Consider the following 12,511-nt stretch of genomic DNA (forward strand, 5'->3'; position numbering starts at 1 on the left):
GCTTGAGGGCGTCTGTTTGAGGTTAGTTTTCCAGTTGTGATCTTCAACCCTTGAAATGTGTAACAACGTCAAAAACGCATCAAGTTCAGAAACAGAGGAAAATCACTTGAACAAGTGAATCTTTCTGATCAGTTTGACTAATTTAATGAATACCTACATGGGATTTGCATGGAAAGATATTGAATTGACACTAAATTTGCTCGGTTAGTGCATCCTCTAAACCACTGTTCGCATTTGCCAGTTGAAATTCAAATTTTTGCGTGTTTAGGTTATGGACCGCACATTAGTTGCTCATGTTCATCTCAGTTGGTCAGATTTCACGTTTTTTCGCGTTCTTGATTGAAAAAATAGGTTAGTATCCCCAAAACGCCTATCTAGAGGGCGGGATGAGCCTCTATCAAAGACACTTGATTAGGGAAACGTTTTTCCGGCAGATGGATGTAAAGTTTCAGAAGTCCTTGCAACTCAGCCTCTAAATTTTGTGTGCTGCTCTAAGCCGGAGGGTCGGTGGAGGGAAAAATCGAAGGGCTTAACGACTCAGCAGTCGAACTATTAGGTCACGGAAATAAATGCAAGTTGTTTCTTGCCAGAGTTTGCCTTTGTAAAACGTTGAGCACATTTGAAGGTTGTGGTTAGAATAACCAGTCTCGGAAGCATGCGGACCACCCTCTACTCGAGTCCCCTGTAGTTTTTTATCTTCAATTTTTGCGTGTTTAGGTTAAGGACAACACACTAAGTACTCATGTTCATCTCGATTGGTCAGATTTTACGTTTTTGGGCGTCCTCGAATGAAAACGATGGTTAGTATCACCAAAACGTTTATCTAGAGGGCGGGATGAGCCTCTATCAAGGACCCATGATTAGGGAAACATTTTTCTGGCAGATGGACATAAAGTTTCAGAAGTCCTTGTTACTCAGCCCCTCAATTTTATGTGCTTCTCTAAGCCGGAGGGTGGGTGGAGGGAAAAATCGAAGAGCTCAACGACTCAGCAGTCGAATTATTCGATTACGGAAATAATAAAATAATGTTTCTTGCCAGAGTTAGCCTTAGTAGAACGTTGAGCACATTTGAGGGTTGTGGTTAGAATAATCAGTCTTGGAAGCATGCGGACCACCTTCTACTCGAGTAGTTTTCCATCTTAAATTTTTGTCATTTAAATCTGCAACCAAATAGCAAGATTAGTGCTAAATCTGGACTCAAATCCGAAACATTGAATTGCTTGAGGGCGTCTGTTTGAGGTTAGTTTTCCAGTTGTGATCTTCAACCCTTGAAATGTGTAACAACGTCAAAAACGTATCAAGTTCGGAAACAGAGGAAAATCGCTTGAACCAGTGAATCTTTCTGAGCAGTTTGACTAATATAATGAATACGTACATGGGATTTGCATCGAAAGATATTGAATTGATGAAATTTGCTCAGTTGGTGCATCCTCTAAACCACTGGTTGGCATTTGCCAGTTGAAATTCAAGGAATTTCTCGGTTCTCGTTTGCATGCACAGAAGTCTTGTGCAGCTATCCGGGTACGTTGGCACCACATTTTTGCGCTGCTAGAACCCGTTTTTATAGTACCTCGTTTGCTGCGACCTTCGCGGCCGCTTCTTCAGCAACGTGGGCGTGCAAACCACTCGGAATCCGCAAAAATACCCATCATCCGGCGGCTCTTCGGGATTATTCCTCTACGAGCGCGGGCAAATAATTGGAAAAATCGAAAACTGTTGCGGAATGCGAGTTCTTTTTTTAAAAATTGGATGCAGAAATTGTAACAGACATCGTCAATCATCGTCCTGTTGCCAAGAGCCAAATCGAGCAGATAAGTGGCGACAATGAGGTCGTTTCCCGATGGAGAGCGTCGCGACGCCTTGGCCCCGAAGGGGCGGGTGGCAAATTGTTGCGCCACTGATTGGCCGACTGATTCAAATGAATTGTTCGCAATCGTCTTTGCAGAAATTGCACCGAACGAAAAAATCGGTTGCGGTGAAAGTTGCATAGTGCGGGTTTTTTATACGAAAATTGCACGAAAAAGGTCGACATTTCAGCTACAACATTATAGTTGAATAATTATCCTGTGCGGCTTTTTTAAGCGGATTATATAATCGTTAAGTAATAAGTCACTGTCGATTGTCTGCTGCTTGTAATTGAAAGTGTAAAAGGCATGCTGAAGACATTTAACATTTCCAAATCAATAGCGCAGCAGCCTGGTACCGGCTGAAAGAACGTGTTGATTCATGTTATCGCGATGATTATGGGATTATTTCTTATCAATGTTGATTTATGTTCGTTCGGGATTGATTTGGGTCGATTGCATTTACCGCAGAAGTTTTATGGGATACAGTGACTTCAGATTGCTGAAAAAAATATTCAAAACCGATGAAGAACTGTCCACTTTGGCAACATACGGCTGGGGTTTTTAGCCGTTTGCAATAACAAGCAGCCGTTTAAAGTATGAAAGTGCCCAATAGGGCAGATAAATAAAATAATGTTTTCTGCACTAGTGAGCAAGTTTTCACAGTGAAATTGGGCAACAATCCGCGTAGCCCTTTCAAAAACCATGTCCCACATCGGGATGAGCATCGGGTCCGATAGTTTTCCGGTTTTGTTTCAAAACAAGTCGAAAACCCCACCAAACGCCCACATAAACCAGCGTATGAACCCCATTTTCTCAGTTAAAAGAAAACTACATGCAGTCCCTACCGCTCCACGCCCATTCGTCTAGGTTAGTCGGGGGAATTCTGTGAAATTCTTGCAATTATTCTACGAAAAACTCACCTTAAACCGATCACACTGCAAACGAACACCGGACACCGCATCCCTTTCCACCATGTTTATCGATTTTGTTGACAGCAAACGTCAACCCCAAAACTGGAGAAGTTGACTTTTGATGGGCGTCATCTTTTGGCTGGGGTGCGCGCTATTGGTGGAACTGTCTATAGGTGTCTTAGTGCTCTTGACAGCTGCGTAAAATTGGCGAAGCGCCGCTAAACCCTGATTTTCTAATTGGGCTTTCTATTTCTAACGAGACAAAATTGCAAAAATCACTCTTTCACCTTGAGCACTTTTTTTCCTAAAACCTAACCCTCTTTGGACGAATTTTTTTTTGCAAAAAGTAAGTAATTTTCCACTAGATTAAGATGTGGAGAACATTTCGCCAACTTTCATAGTTTTTCCTGTGGAAATTTACTTTTGTGGCGTACGATTCCAAGTGCAGGCTTATCTGCGAAACGATTGATAAAGGCAAGTGCAAAACGTAAATGAAAGGACGGAAGTTGAACCAATAAAAGCCAGCAGCAAAAAATTATCATTGAAATTCCTTCGAATTGTAGCTGGTGAATCGATCAATTCAGCACTAAATCGCGAAAACAGCCGATAAGAGAGGTTCTAGAACATTACCTGACTATTTGCAAGCAGTGAAGTAGCCGGCATGGGGGAGAAAACGGGAAAAATGACAAAATAATTCAAATATTTTATGCGAAAAACTTCTGTGTCTTCACATGAACAAGTCTTGTTAAGTTTTGAAAATATTCAAATTTTGTCAACCTCGATTCTTTGATCTTCATCAATGCTTCGCTCCAACTCGGCCAATTGCCTCATTGTCATATTTAAAACATTGGTAATGGTAAAGACAAAGCCAAAAAATGCTCAAGAGGCGGTTTGTCTAGGGAAGTACCAGCACGCCCCTGAATAAACCATCCATTGATTTACAAAATGGACTTTAGTACCCGTTTTGCACTCGCTTCCGACTCGCTCAATTGCCCCTCCCGAGCAAGCATCTCTGTCTAATCCAGACGTTTCCAATGAGTTGGAAAAGGTCGGGCAGCTGCGTCAGTCGGGGGCGCTCTAGTATTTAAGTCGAAAAATAACGTTTATGCCAGATTGTTTGGCCGAATTTTACCATGAAGCTGCTTCCAGTTTTTGTGCTTGTGGTGTTGTGGGTTGGGTCCAGGCAAGTTTTCATTATTTTTCTAATTTTTTTTGTTTAATGGTTTTTTAACGTAAAGTTCCAGTCCCGTCAAGACTGAGGGCGGAATTGTGTCGACTCTCAGCAGCAGTGCGCGATACGTTGGCAAGAAGTTGCATATTATCAAAAAACGCCAACTGGGGCAAGTTGACTCAGAAAGCAAAGAGCTGAAGACCAATGAGTTGGAGTTGGAAGGTGGTTCAGAGCATCAGAACCAGCCCAACGAAACTGAGATCAGCAACAGAACCAAGAGAGCGCAAGGCTCAGATGATCCCCGCTATATTCTGGTTCATGATGTGCCACCCTGCAAGAAACGAAGATCCGCCGAAGATTACGAACAACCATTGCCAGCCTGTAGCACGCCAGGCGGAAAAAACATCACCATTATCATCCAGAATTCCATGGAGGCAGCCGAGAAGCATCGATTGACCAGAGGTGCGGAAACTGCTGAAGGAAATGGAAACATCAGTCCAAGTGAAAATGCAGCTGCGGAAGAAACAGCCAAAACTGATCAAGTCGCAGACTTGAAGCTTTCTGATCCGGAAAGAGAGCAAGATAGGCCAAGATCAGCAGAAGAAGTGAACAATTTAAGAGAAGCAGAACAACCTGCTGCAGGGCGGAAACTGTTGTGGACACTGGACGATGAAGAACCATTGCCAGAAGCTCCGCCTTTCTTGGATAGCATGTGGACACTGGACGATGAAGGACCATTGGCAAAAGCTTTGCCTTTCTTGGATAGCAGCCCTCAAACTGATCCACAACCCTTCAACTTTTTGCATGCAAGTGGAGCAATTGATAAATCCCTGAGTGATCAGCAGCAGCACTTCAAAGCAGACCAAAAACAGGACAAAAATGCTGAAGTTGTAGTGGATAGAATCAGCCTAGTTGCTTCACGTAAGTAACCGTCTCAGCGTTGTCAGCGCTATTACATTACAGCTTTCTGGGGCTGGAAAAAGTGGAAAAAGTTTCGATTTAGTCATCTTCAGTTAACTGACAGGAAACTTTAAAAGTTGAGGGTGAAGTCAGTTTTTTTTTAGCGTTTATTTTCTCTGCAATGATCAGGGACAAAAGTTCCGATTTAGTCATCATTAGGAAGCTTTTGACCGTTTTTCTTATTGTTTTTCTATTATATTTTAGACGCTTTTTGCGTTTGCGTAGTTACGAACACGAAATGTAGTCCTTACGTCAATGGGTTTCGTGCTTGGGAGCAATCGGACACCGTAAATTGCACCCGAGCATGCTCGAAACTGGCCGACTGTTGCTGTGAAGTGAACCGAGCGGAGCCGATCAAGGTAAACGTCAAACTATCAGTCACTGTGACAGTTAAAAGTCAATTTTATACCATACACACACAGAGCACCGACAATGACGTCAGTGCGTCAGAACGTGCCAAGCATCTGGATCAAACATTGTATTTGGAAGTTGCCTGGATCATCATTCTCATGTTAAACATCCTAGTGGGCATAAACACGATTGTGATTGGTTACGTGTGCTGGAAAGGACCCAATAAGAAGAAGAGCGTGTTCTTGGTGCATGGCTATGCCAATACTCCACCTGCAAGAGCTTAGAGGTTTTTTTAGTTAATTTGTTTTAGTAGTTTTTGTTAGATTTATTCAAGTTGCTTTTTTATTGAAAAATAAATGTCTAATTTTAGTTAGAAAAAATTGATCTTTTCCGATTAAGGTTCTTAAAGCAGTGATTGTATAGTTGAACTGTAAAATGCATTTTTATTTAAAACACACGCAAACAGTCGACTTCAGTCGATTGAAAACTACACAAAAATAAATAAAACATTCGCCTGAAAAACCAACACGAACAAATAAATACAGGGCGACCCAAACTTGGGCTGCATATTTTTCGATCTGCATGTTCTACTACAAAAAAGCAAATTAGGCGAAAATGTATATAGACCTAAACGTTTCGTTTGGGACATACAGAGTGTCGAAAGGTTTTTCCGGTTTGTTCATTTAATTTGCAGTCGTAGAATATGAAACCTATAAATACACTGTCTTATGAGACTTAAAGTGGCTACCAATTGTCCAAAAAGTCGAGACCCGTTTTGGGCAAACTGTTGCAGTTGGAACTGAAACTATCAGCGTCTTTTCCTCGTTCCACCAGGTCCAAGTCTGGAGTGTACGGTGGTACTTTAAGCTGCAGAAATTAAGGTTTGTCAGACTAGGGAACTGTAAGGCTGTGTGGGTTCTTACCTTTGGTACAAATTTGGTTTTGGGTTCTCTGGGCGGTTCAGCAAAGATCGTCAGGTTTCTCTGGCTTCTTGATCGGAAACTGAACGGTCCCGAATGTTCGTCGCGATACGAACAATGATCATCCAGGACGATTTTCATTGCAAAATCCTCGTTGGTTCCAACTTCCAGCTGGTTGTAAAGCACGGAAACTTCCGGTTTGATGATAGTCTCTGTTAGGATTTGCTCTTGTTCGTCCAGAGACAGTTTATTCCACTCAGCTTCGTATGCGTTTTTCGTGTCCTGCAGATCGGCATTGATTCTTGACGCGATCGGATTCAAATTGCCGAAATATTCGGCTGCCAACTGTTTTAGGGCCATTTTCGGCACCTAAATACCGGTGTTTACAGTTTTGTAACGGGATTTTCCTGTGTTTCACATTGTTTTGTAAACAGAACCTCGCCCATTGATAAACACTGATATAGATAGCCCTCTAACAGTTACTAGACACGGGACAGAGATGCATCAGCGCCATCTATTCTGTTGGACAGTGCAAAATTTTCCCCTCAAACCGAAAAATCAGCTGTGAATACAGGAACCTGTAGTTTCCATTTCTGGATTGGTATAGATATCTACTTTTGGATGTCTATAACTTTTTTAAATTATATTGGATTGGGTGCATACTTTAACCGAGATTGAGAAATGCTTATCCAATCAGACACATTTATATATAAATACATCAGATTGAACATTAATAATTCTTAATCCCAATTAAAGTGCTTCGCAATAAGCGCATAACAAAAATTCTATAAGCAATTACAAATTTTAGTATTGGTCAAAAGTTAGATAACAAAATACAGTTAATAGTTTTACATTGATAGACGAGTATTTTCGTTCATTCACAGATTATTCTATTGTGTTCAAATACAATTATGGCAATTTGCATTGATACAATTGCTTCATTTTACTTTTGTTGCTCTCCGTCAATCCAAAAAAGCATTCTAATCGCAAAATAGAAATCGATGAAAATTAAAAAATACAGATAATAGTTTTACATTAATAGAAGAGCAATTAGGTTCAGGCCTACTTAGTTAATCTATGGTTCAGACAACCTTACTTTTCTCTTATGCGAAAATTTTTCGTGTGTGGTTTTCTCACGTGATCCCTAGCGTTTTCAATGCCTCAAGTCCAGAACAGCGGCATCACCTGTATGTATAGAACACGAAATAATAAAATAATCAAAAGTATTTCAATTAAACACCAACATTCCTTTACATTTTTGCGGGGTTTTAAGCCATAATTATACCGTAATTACCGTCTTGAAGGCACATCATACTACTGAGGCACCCAGCACGGTTTTTATATTTTGACTCATATTTATTTGGATATACGGATTTTTAATATTCTCAAGTTTTCGAAAAACACGTCGTGCACGTAACCAGAGATAAACATAGATAAAGACAAGCAGCAGTTGTCTTCTGTCCCCAATGTCAATCATGGAAAAGTGCTGRATTGTCACACYCGGGATATCACACCACTGATAAACCGATTATTGACAAAGTATCAATWTTTTCTTGCKTAGAAAGACAGTATTCTWGCAACTAATACATCTACAACCATATAAATAATTATAAAAATCAAGATTTGTGTAATATCAYATAGTAATTTGTTTATGCCGATTACCAATAAATTATGAGCTTTGCAGCTTCATAGAAATTCTGAACGCCTTGGCAATACCGCCAAATGACACTGCGTGACAGATATCTATAAATTAAGGCCCTCAACCCAGCAACAACGCTCGAACCACTTGCGTAGATGTCGCTGTTCCACTCTGGCCAGCAAAATGGCGCCGAGATGACCTCGCCCGTCGAGGATTTTTTTGGTGACGGCAGTGACAGCTACAGATTATCAAACTATTGGTGACAGCCACATTGGTAAGGGCGCGAAGCACCCTCTGGGCGTAGTGGTGAGCACTATCAGGATGTGGGCTAGAGGACTCTAAGATTTTGCTAAGGGCACTGAAAGTTTCAGGAAAATCGTCTGGTTTTTGTCCAAAGGGATGTTTACGTCGACTGCGCTCTATTTTATAAAAGTTCGCATTTTGCTAAAGAATGCAAACAGATATGTCAAAATTTGACTATCTGTTGGAGACATTTTGCTTTAAAGGTGCGAAGTTTCATAAAAATTGCCTGATTTTAACCCGCTGGATAAATTTACGTCGCTTTCAAAATGTTTTATAATTATAATTGGTAGGAGATAAATTCCGTTGTGACTAGAAAGAAATACGCACTGACGTCTCTTACTGGAGGTTCAGTAAGACAAATACGACATATTTTAACATGAACATTCCAAAACATTTTATGAAAATATTTATAATACGTGATAATAATTATATAAAGGGCATCTTATAAAAAATGATTCATATGAGATAATCAACAGCAGCAACATTGAAAATATACTATACTATAGCTCTAGTGGCAACGTGGCATTAAAAATATGTTTGCGGCTAACTTCGCAACGGTTGCTCCATTTACGCGATGCTGTTGTTGGATTTGAAACTTGAAACCACCCCCACTTTTTGCAAACGGTTTAACGGTTGCTTCCTGTTTCTACCCGCAGACTTTTGTATTTGCTTCCATCTTATAGATGATTTCAAAGTGACTGACTTGATAATTTCTTGAAATTGTTTTCTCAAATTTAAAAAACTAACAGAAGATTATTTTAGCAAATTGAAAAATGGTAATAAAGATATGTTTTTGAACTATTAACAAAAGCGAATATATTCTATACACGAATGACGTTTTGGGTGATTTATATAGCAATTTTTTAGACATTATTTCCAGAATGAAGCAAGGATTAGCATGTGGGCACACTGCTTCAGAATCGGATTGTTTCACTGCTTCGGGGCAGAAGACTGAATTTTTCAACCCAAAACAACGTTTTCTTTTTGTGAAGCCAAAGCTCGACCCGACCCAACTAATTCGCGTCCTGTATATACAGACGGTGCGTGGTTCAAATGCCTTATTGTCGTTGCACGTCCATGAAAAGGAAAATATTTAAGGTGGAAAATTTAATTCCGCAGACCAAAACACCGCTCGGTTTGTTGTTAATGGATTTATTTGCTATTCTCCATTGGCGACACCGTGAATGGAAGGTAAAAGAAATTTTCGATTTAAAATCCATTAGGAATTGGCGTCTCACAGGGCGCAAACATGGATGGAATTCCAACAAGGACCCAACAAAAAGATGGTTTTTTTGAGATGTGAATGTCGGGATCATAGCCGGAGTTCCAGCCAGTCCGAAAATCGCTTGTTGTGAAATCCGGCATGTTTAGTTGGAAATATCGAGATAACTGAAATTACCCGCTTTGATGGCACGTGATTGATAATTAATTCAAGAGTCCTCTATTTTATTCACGATTCGTTCAAGTGGGTATTTTCCACCGTTCGGTAATAAATATGCATTTTTAATTCAATGTGATTTTCGTTCAACACATTCATTAGTCGTAATTTTTCTTTCGACCCCCGAAATTTGCTGTATAGCAATTAGAACGTAATGAGATAATTTGAATTCATGGAAGCTATGAAAACGTAATGCAAATATATCGCTTTGGGATATTTAGCCATAAAAAATCCGGATTTTAGCATCCCAATAACCAATTCTAATGTCATTTGATAATTTTATTCAATTTTGAAAATTTCCCTTCCATAACGGCCTGCACAAACTTCTTCGTCTTCCCCCTGTAGCTCAAAGAGGAAATGTTTCTTCAATCAATCAAATTTGATTTGTCATGTAACTTTACCATATTTGTCCACCGGTCAAGGAATAGTTTGAAAAAAAAAATTTTTTTTTGCCAAAAATTAGTGGATAAACTGGATAATGGCTCTCTGCAACGGAATAATGGATAAAAGCAATGGCGTTCAAGTTTTTTGGACAATGCCCTGTTAGCATGCATGCTTGTATGGTTGTATAGGTACTTAGTAGGGATGGTTGGTATTTAACGTAACCGCTAAAATAACATAAATATTTCAGTAAAAATCACCTGCAAAAATTTTTATTTTTAAACGTTAATTCATTTTTAAATAAAAATTAGATTTTTGAATATTTTTGCAAATAAAGCGTATATTTTGTTTAATCAGTTTTTATTTATATATTTTATCTAGTTTATTATCAGTTCTTTTGTTCTTTAGGTTTGAGAATATTTTATTTTAACTAAGAGCTTTAGTTAAGAATTATTCTTTTAATAAACGAAATCATTATTTGTCATTACTATTTCTACTATCATCATTGCGCATGTTTAATGAAAAATTTTAAAAGTAACATGTTCCTTTTGGAACCGCATTTTGAAACCTATTACCAACATGGAACGTTGGAACCTTGTTACAGAAAAATAACCGTTTATCCCAACTTTCCGGCTTTAAACGCAAAAATATATTTTTCTGCTACTACTGCTGCTGTGCCATATTGGTTGCGGCTATTGCAGAAGAAGTAATATCCCACCTCTAGTACTTACTAGCAGATAAGCCAATCACCCGAAAGTTTCCCTTTGAAAAATTAATGTTTAAGTTATGGTTAAAATATTCGCTTTCAAGATGAAAGCAGTCAGTAGATTTGTTTACCATTTAAAGAGCGGTAAAATATGAGCCAGGAATCCCATTTGATGGTCTGCATGCAAATCGCCTCGTGTTATGGTTGAATTAGCATTAGGAAGAATCGCTAAGCAGGATTAGTTTTAATGAAGCGAAGCGCTGTGGTTTAGGAAAGTTTGAATGCATATAAACTCAGTTAAAGCATTCGGTAAACAGCATAGGATTTTCCTTCAAAATTACCAATAGTCCGTGCAAAAAGGCGACCGAGCTGCGCGATGCGATGCGAGCGATTCTTTTCGCAGGGGTGCATGTAGAATGCATTTTTTTATGGCAGTCTTCCATTTCCTTATTGTCCGGACAAAATTGCCAATGAATCGTTAAGTTTTAACTTAAGAAGTTTTAACGTTAGCGTTCCGCTATTTCAAATTTGGGCATAGCAGCTCTCAAACGGGAGGCTTTTGCTGGAAAATGTGCTCTTTTGCTTGTTCCAGGAGGTAGCGAGATTAACAGGAGCAACTAAGAGTTTCCGCACAGTTTTACTGGAAATTTCATTGTTTTGGCGCAAAATCGCTTTCAATCAGAAGAGCACTATGTTTAAGAAGGTAGCGATAAAATCAGGAGCAAAAGAGTCCTTTCACCTTGAAGAACTAGTCGTTTAAAAATCAACAGACGCAATTTTCACAATTTTTTGCAGTCGGGTCATGGAAAATTACGTTCGGATAGTAAATGAGAAAAAACGAGTTTGATACTTAATTGTACGTAATAATAAACAGCATTAAAATTAATAGGTCAGGACGAAAATTGCATTTTCGCATCACTGCTGAGGTCAATAGATGATTTGGATTTGAACTGCAGTAACTTTTTGAGAAGATAATAAGAATATGATCCTAATCTGCAAGACAATTAAATGATCAACTGGTTATTTTCCAGCTCCGAGTGGTTTCTCCGATTTTCCTTCCGCTCTCCTTGAAGTCTTCGATGAAGCATTGCAACCGCACGCAAGTACCCCCTCTAAATCGCACCTCATGAACGCTACGCTGTAGGTAATCAAAATAAAACCAGGTTTCCGGCCAAATCATCCTGTGTCGACTGATTAGTTGATTGACTGGCCATTTGAGTTTGAAGCCTTATTGGCTCCGATTTGCAATTCAAATATTCACAAAAACGCGCAATCATCTCGCTGACCTGGTCGACCACCAAGAACGACGAATTCTGGAGGTTCACGTGCCTACTAGTTCAATGGTTCGAGCAGAAGAAGTGAAAATTTGCGGATTGGTTTTTGGGGGTCCTCGAAGCCGCTGAAGTTGGTTCGTATCATGGGACATGCAGAGGCTGGATGCGCTGACCGACAGCAGAGCAACAAGAATATTCTGTGCTGGAAAAGGAAAAGCAGTGTGAAAAATGAAAATACGTGAGTTTTTTAAAAATTCAGAGAATTTTGACGCTGGTTGGGGACCTTCTTAAGGGGTGGATGGCGACAAATTTGCGCTGCTCAAAGGTAGTCATCGACTTTACCGAACGGTTGGAAAACGACTTTTGAAAAAATATTCTCGTAAGGAGCTTCAATGTCTTCTAAATGAGTTAAAGTATCCATAGGGCTTGAGTCTTACAGAGTGTGTGAAACTTTTTAAATTTTGGGGACCCCAAAGGGGCAAATCGTTCTCTCGCCTGTATATAGTGATAGTGTAGATAAGTTCTATATTGTTGAGGCGGATTCATTTTTTTACAAACTTCTTGTTGGGTATTTCGCCTCAAAAATGACAGAAAAGAATGAAAAATAGTG

The 12,511-nt window shown here is 39.5% G+C and overlaps 5 protein-coding genes across 5 annotated transcripts in view; 3 read left to right on the plus strand and 2 right to left on the minus strand.

The window, feature by feature from the left end:
* LOC109542760 (fibronectin type-III domain-containing protein 3A) overlaps nucleotides 1-2,810 on the minus strand; it is a gene marked incomplete in the record, with an annotated part of 23,931 nt that extends 21,121 nt beyond the window's left edge. The window contains 1 exon segment of the mRNA XM_048662436.1: nucleotides 2,768-2,810.
* The window catches only part of LOC109542730 (guanylate cyclase 2D), a gene marked incomplete at its 3' end in the record, with an annotated part of 99,595 nt that overhangs the window by 31,941 nt on the left and 55,143 nt on the right, over nucleotides 1-12,511 (plus strand).
* LOC109542769 (MFS-type transporter SLC18B1) overlaps nucleotides 1-12,511 on the plus strand; it is a 41,255-nt gene that overhangs the window by 22,165 nt on the left and 6,579 nt on the right. The window contains exon 2 of the mRNA XM_019912139.2: nucleotides 11,659-12,139. Within this exon, the coding sequence (XP_019767698.2) occupies nucleotides 12,045-12,139 (95 nt within the window). The 5' untranslated portion in view covers nucleotides 11,659-12,044. The remainder of the gene's footprint in view (nucleotides 1-11,658; nucleotides 12,140-12,511) is intronic.
* LOC109542770 lies at nucleotides 3,839-5,676 on the plus strand. The gene is made up of 4 exons (XM_019912141.2): nucleotides 3,839-3,941; nucleotides 3,997-4,850; nucleotides 5,094-5,248; nucleotides 5,312-5,676. The coding sequence occupies exons 1-4, from the start codon at nucleotides 3,892-3,894 to the stop codon at nucleotides 5,522-5,524; spliced, it is 1,272 nt and encodes a 423-aa protein (XP_019767700.2). The 5' UTR covers nucleotides 3,839-3,891; the 3' UTR covers nucleotides 5,525-5,676.
* On the minus strand, nucleotides 5,664-6,650 carry LOC109542771 (uncharacterized protein C1orf198 homolog). The gene is made up of 2 exons (XM_019912142.2): nucleotides 6,164-6,650; nucleotides 5,664-6,107 (listed from the first exon to the last, which is right to left on the minus strand). Exons 1-2 carry the CDS (start codon nucleotides 6,518-6,520, stop codon nucleotides 5,985-5,987), a joined length of 480 nt encoding a protein of 159 aa, XP_019767701.2. The 5' UTR covers nucleotides 6,521-6,650; the 3' UTR covers nucleotides 5,664-5,984.

Source organism: Dendroctonus ponderosae, unplaced genomic scaffold (assembly GCF_020466585.1).
Source record: "Dendroctonus ponderosae isolate FM_Combo_2020 unplaced genomic scaffold, Dpon_F_20191213v2 Dpon_F_20191213_11, whole genome shotgun sequence".
Classification (NCBI taxonomy): domain Eukaryota; kingdom Metazoa; phylum Arthropoda; class Insecta; order Coleoptera; family Curculionidae; genus Dendroctonus; species Dendroctonus ponderosae.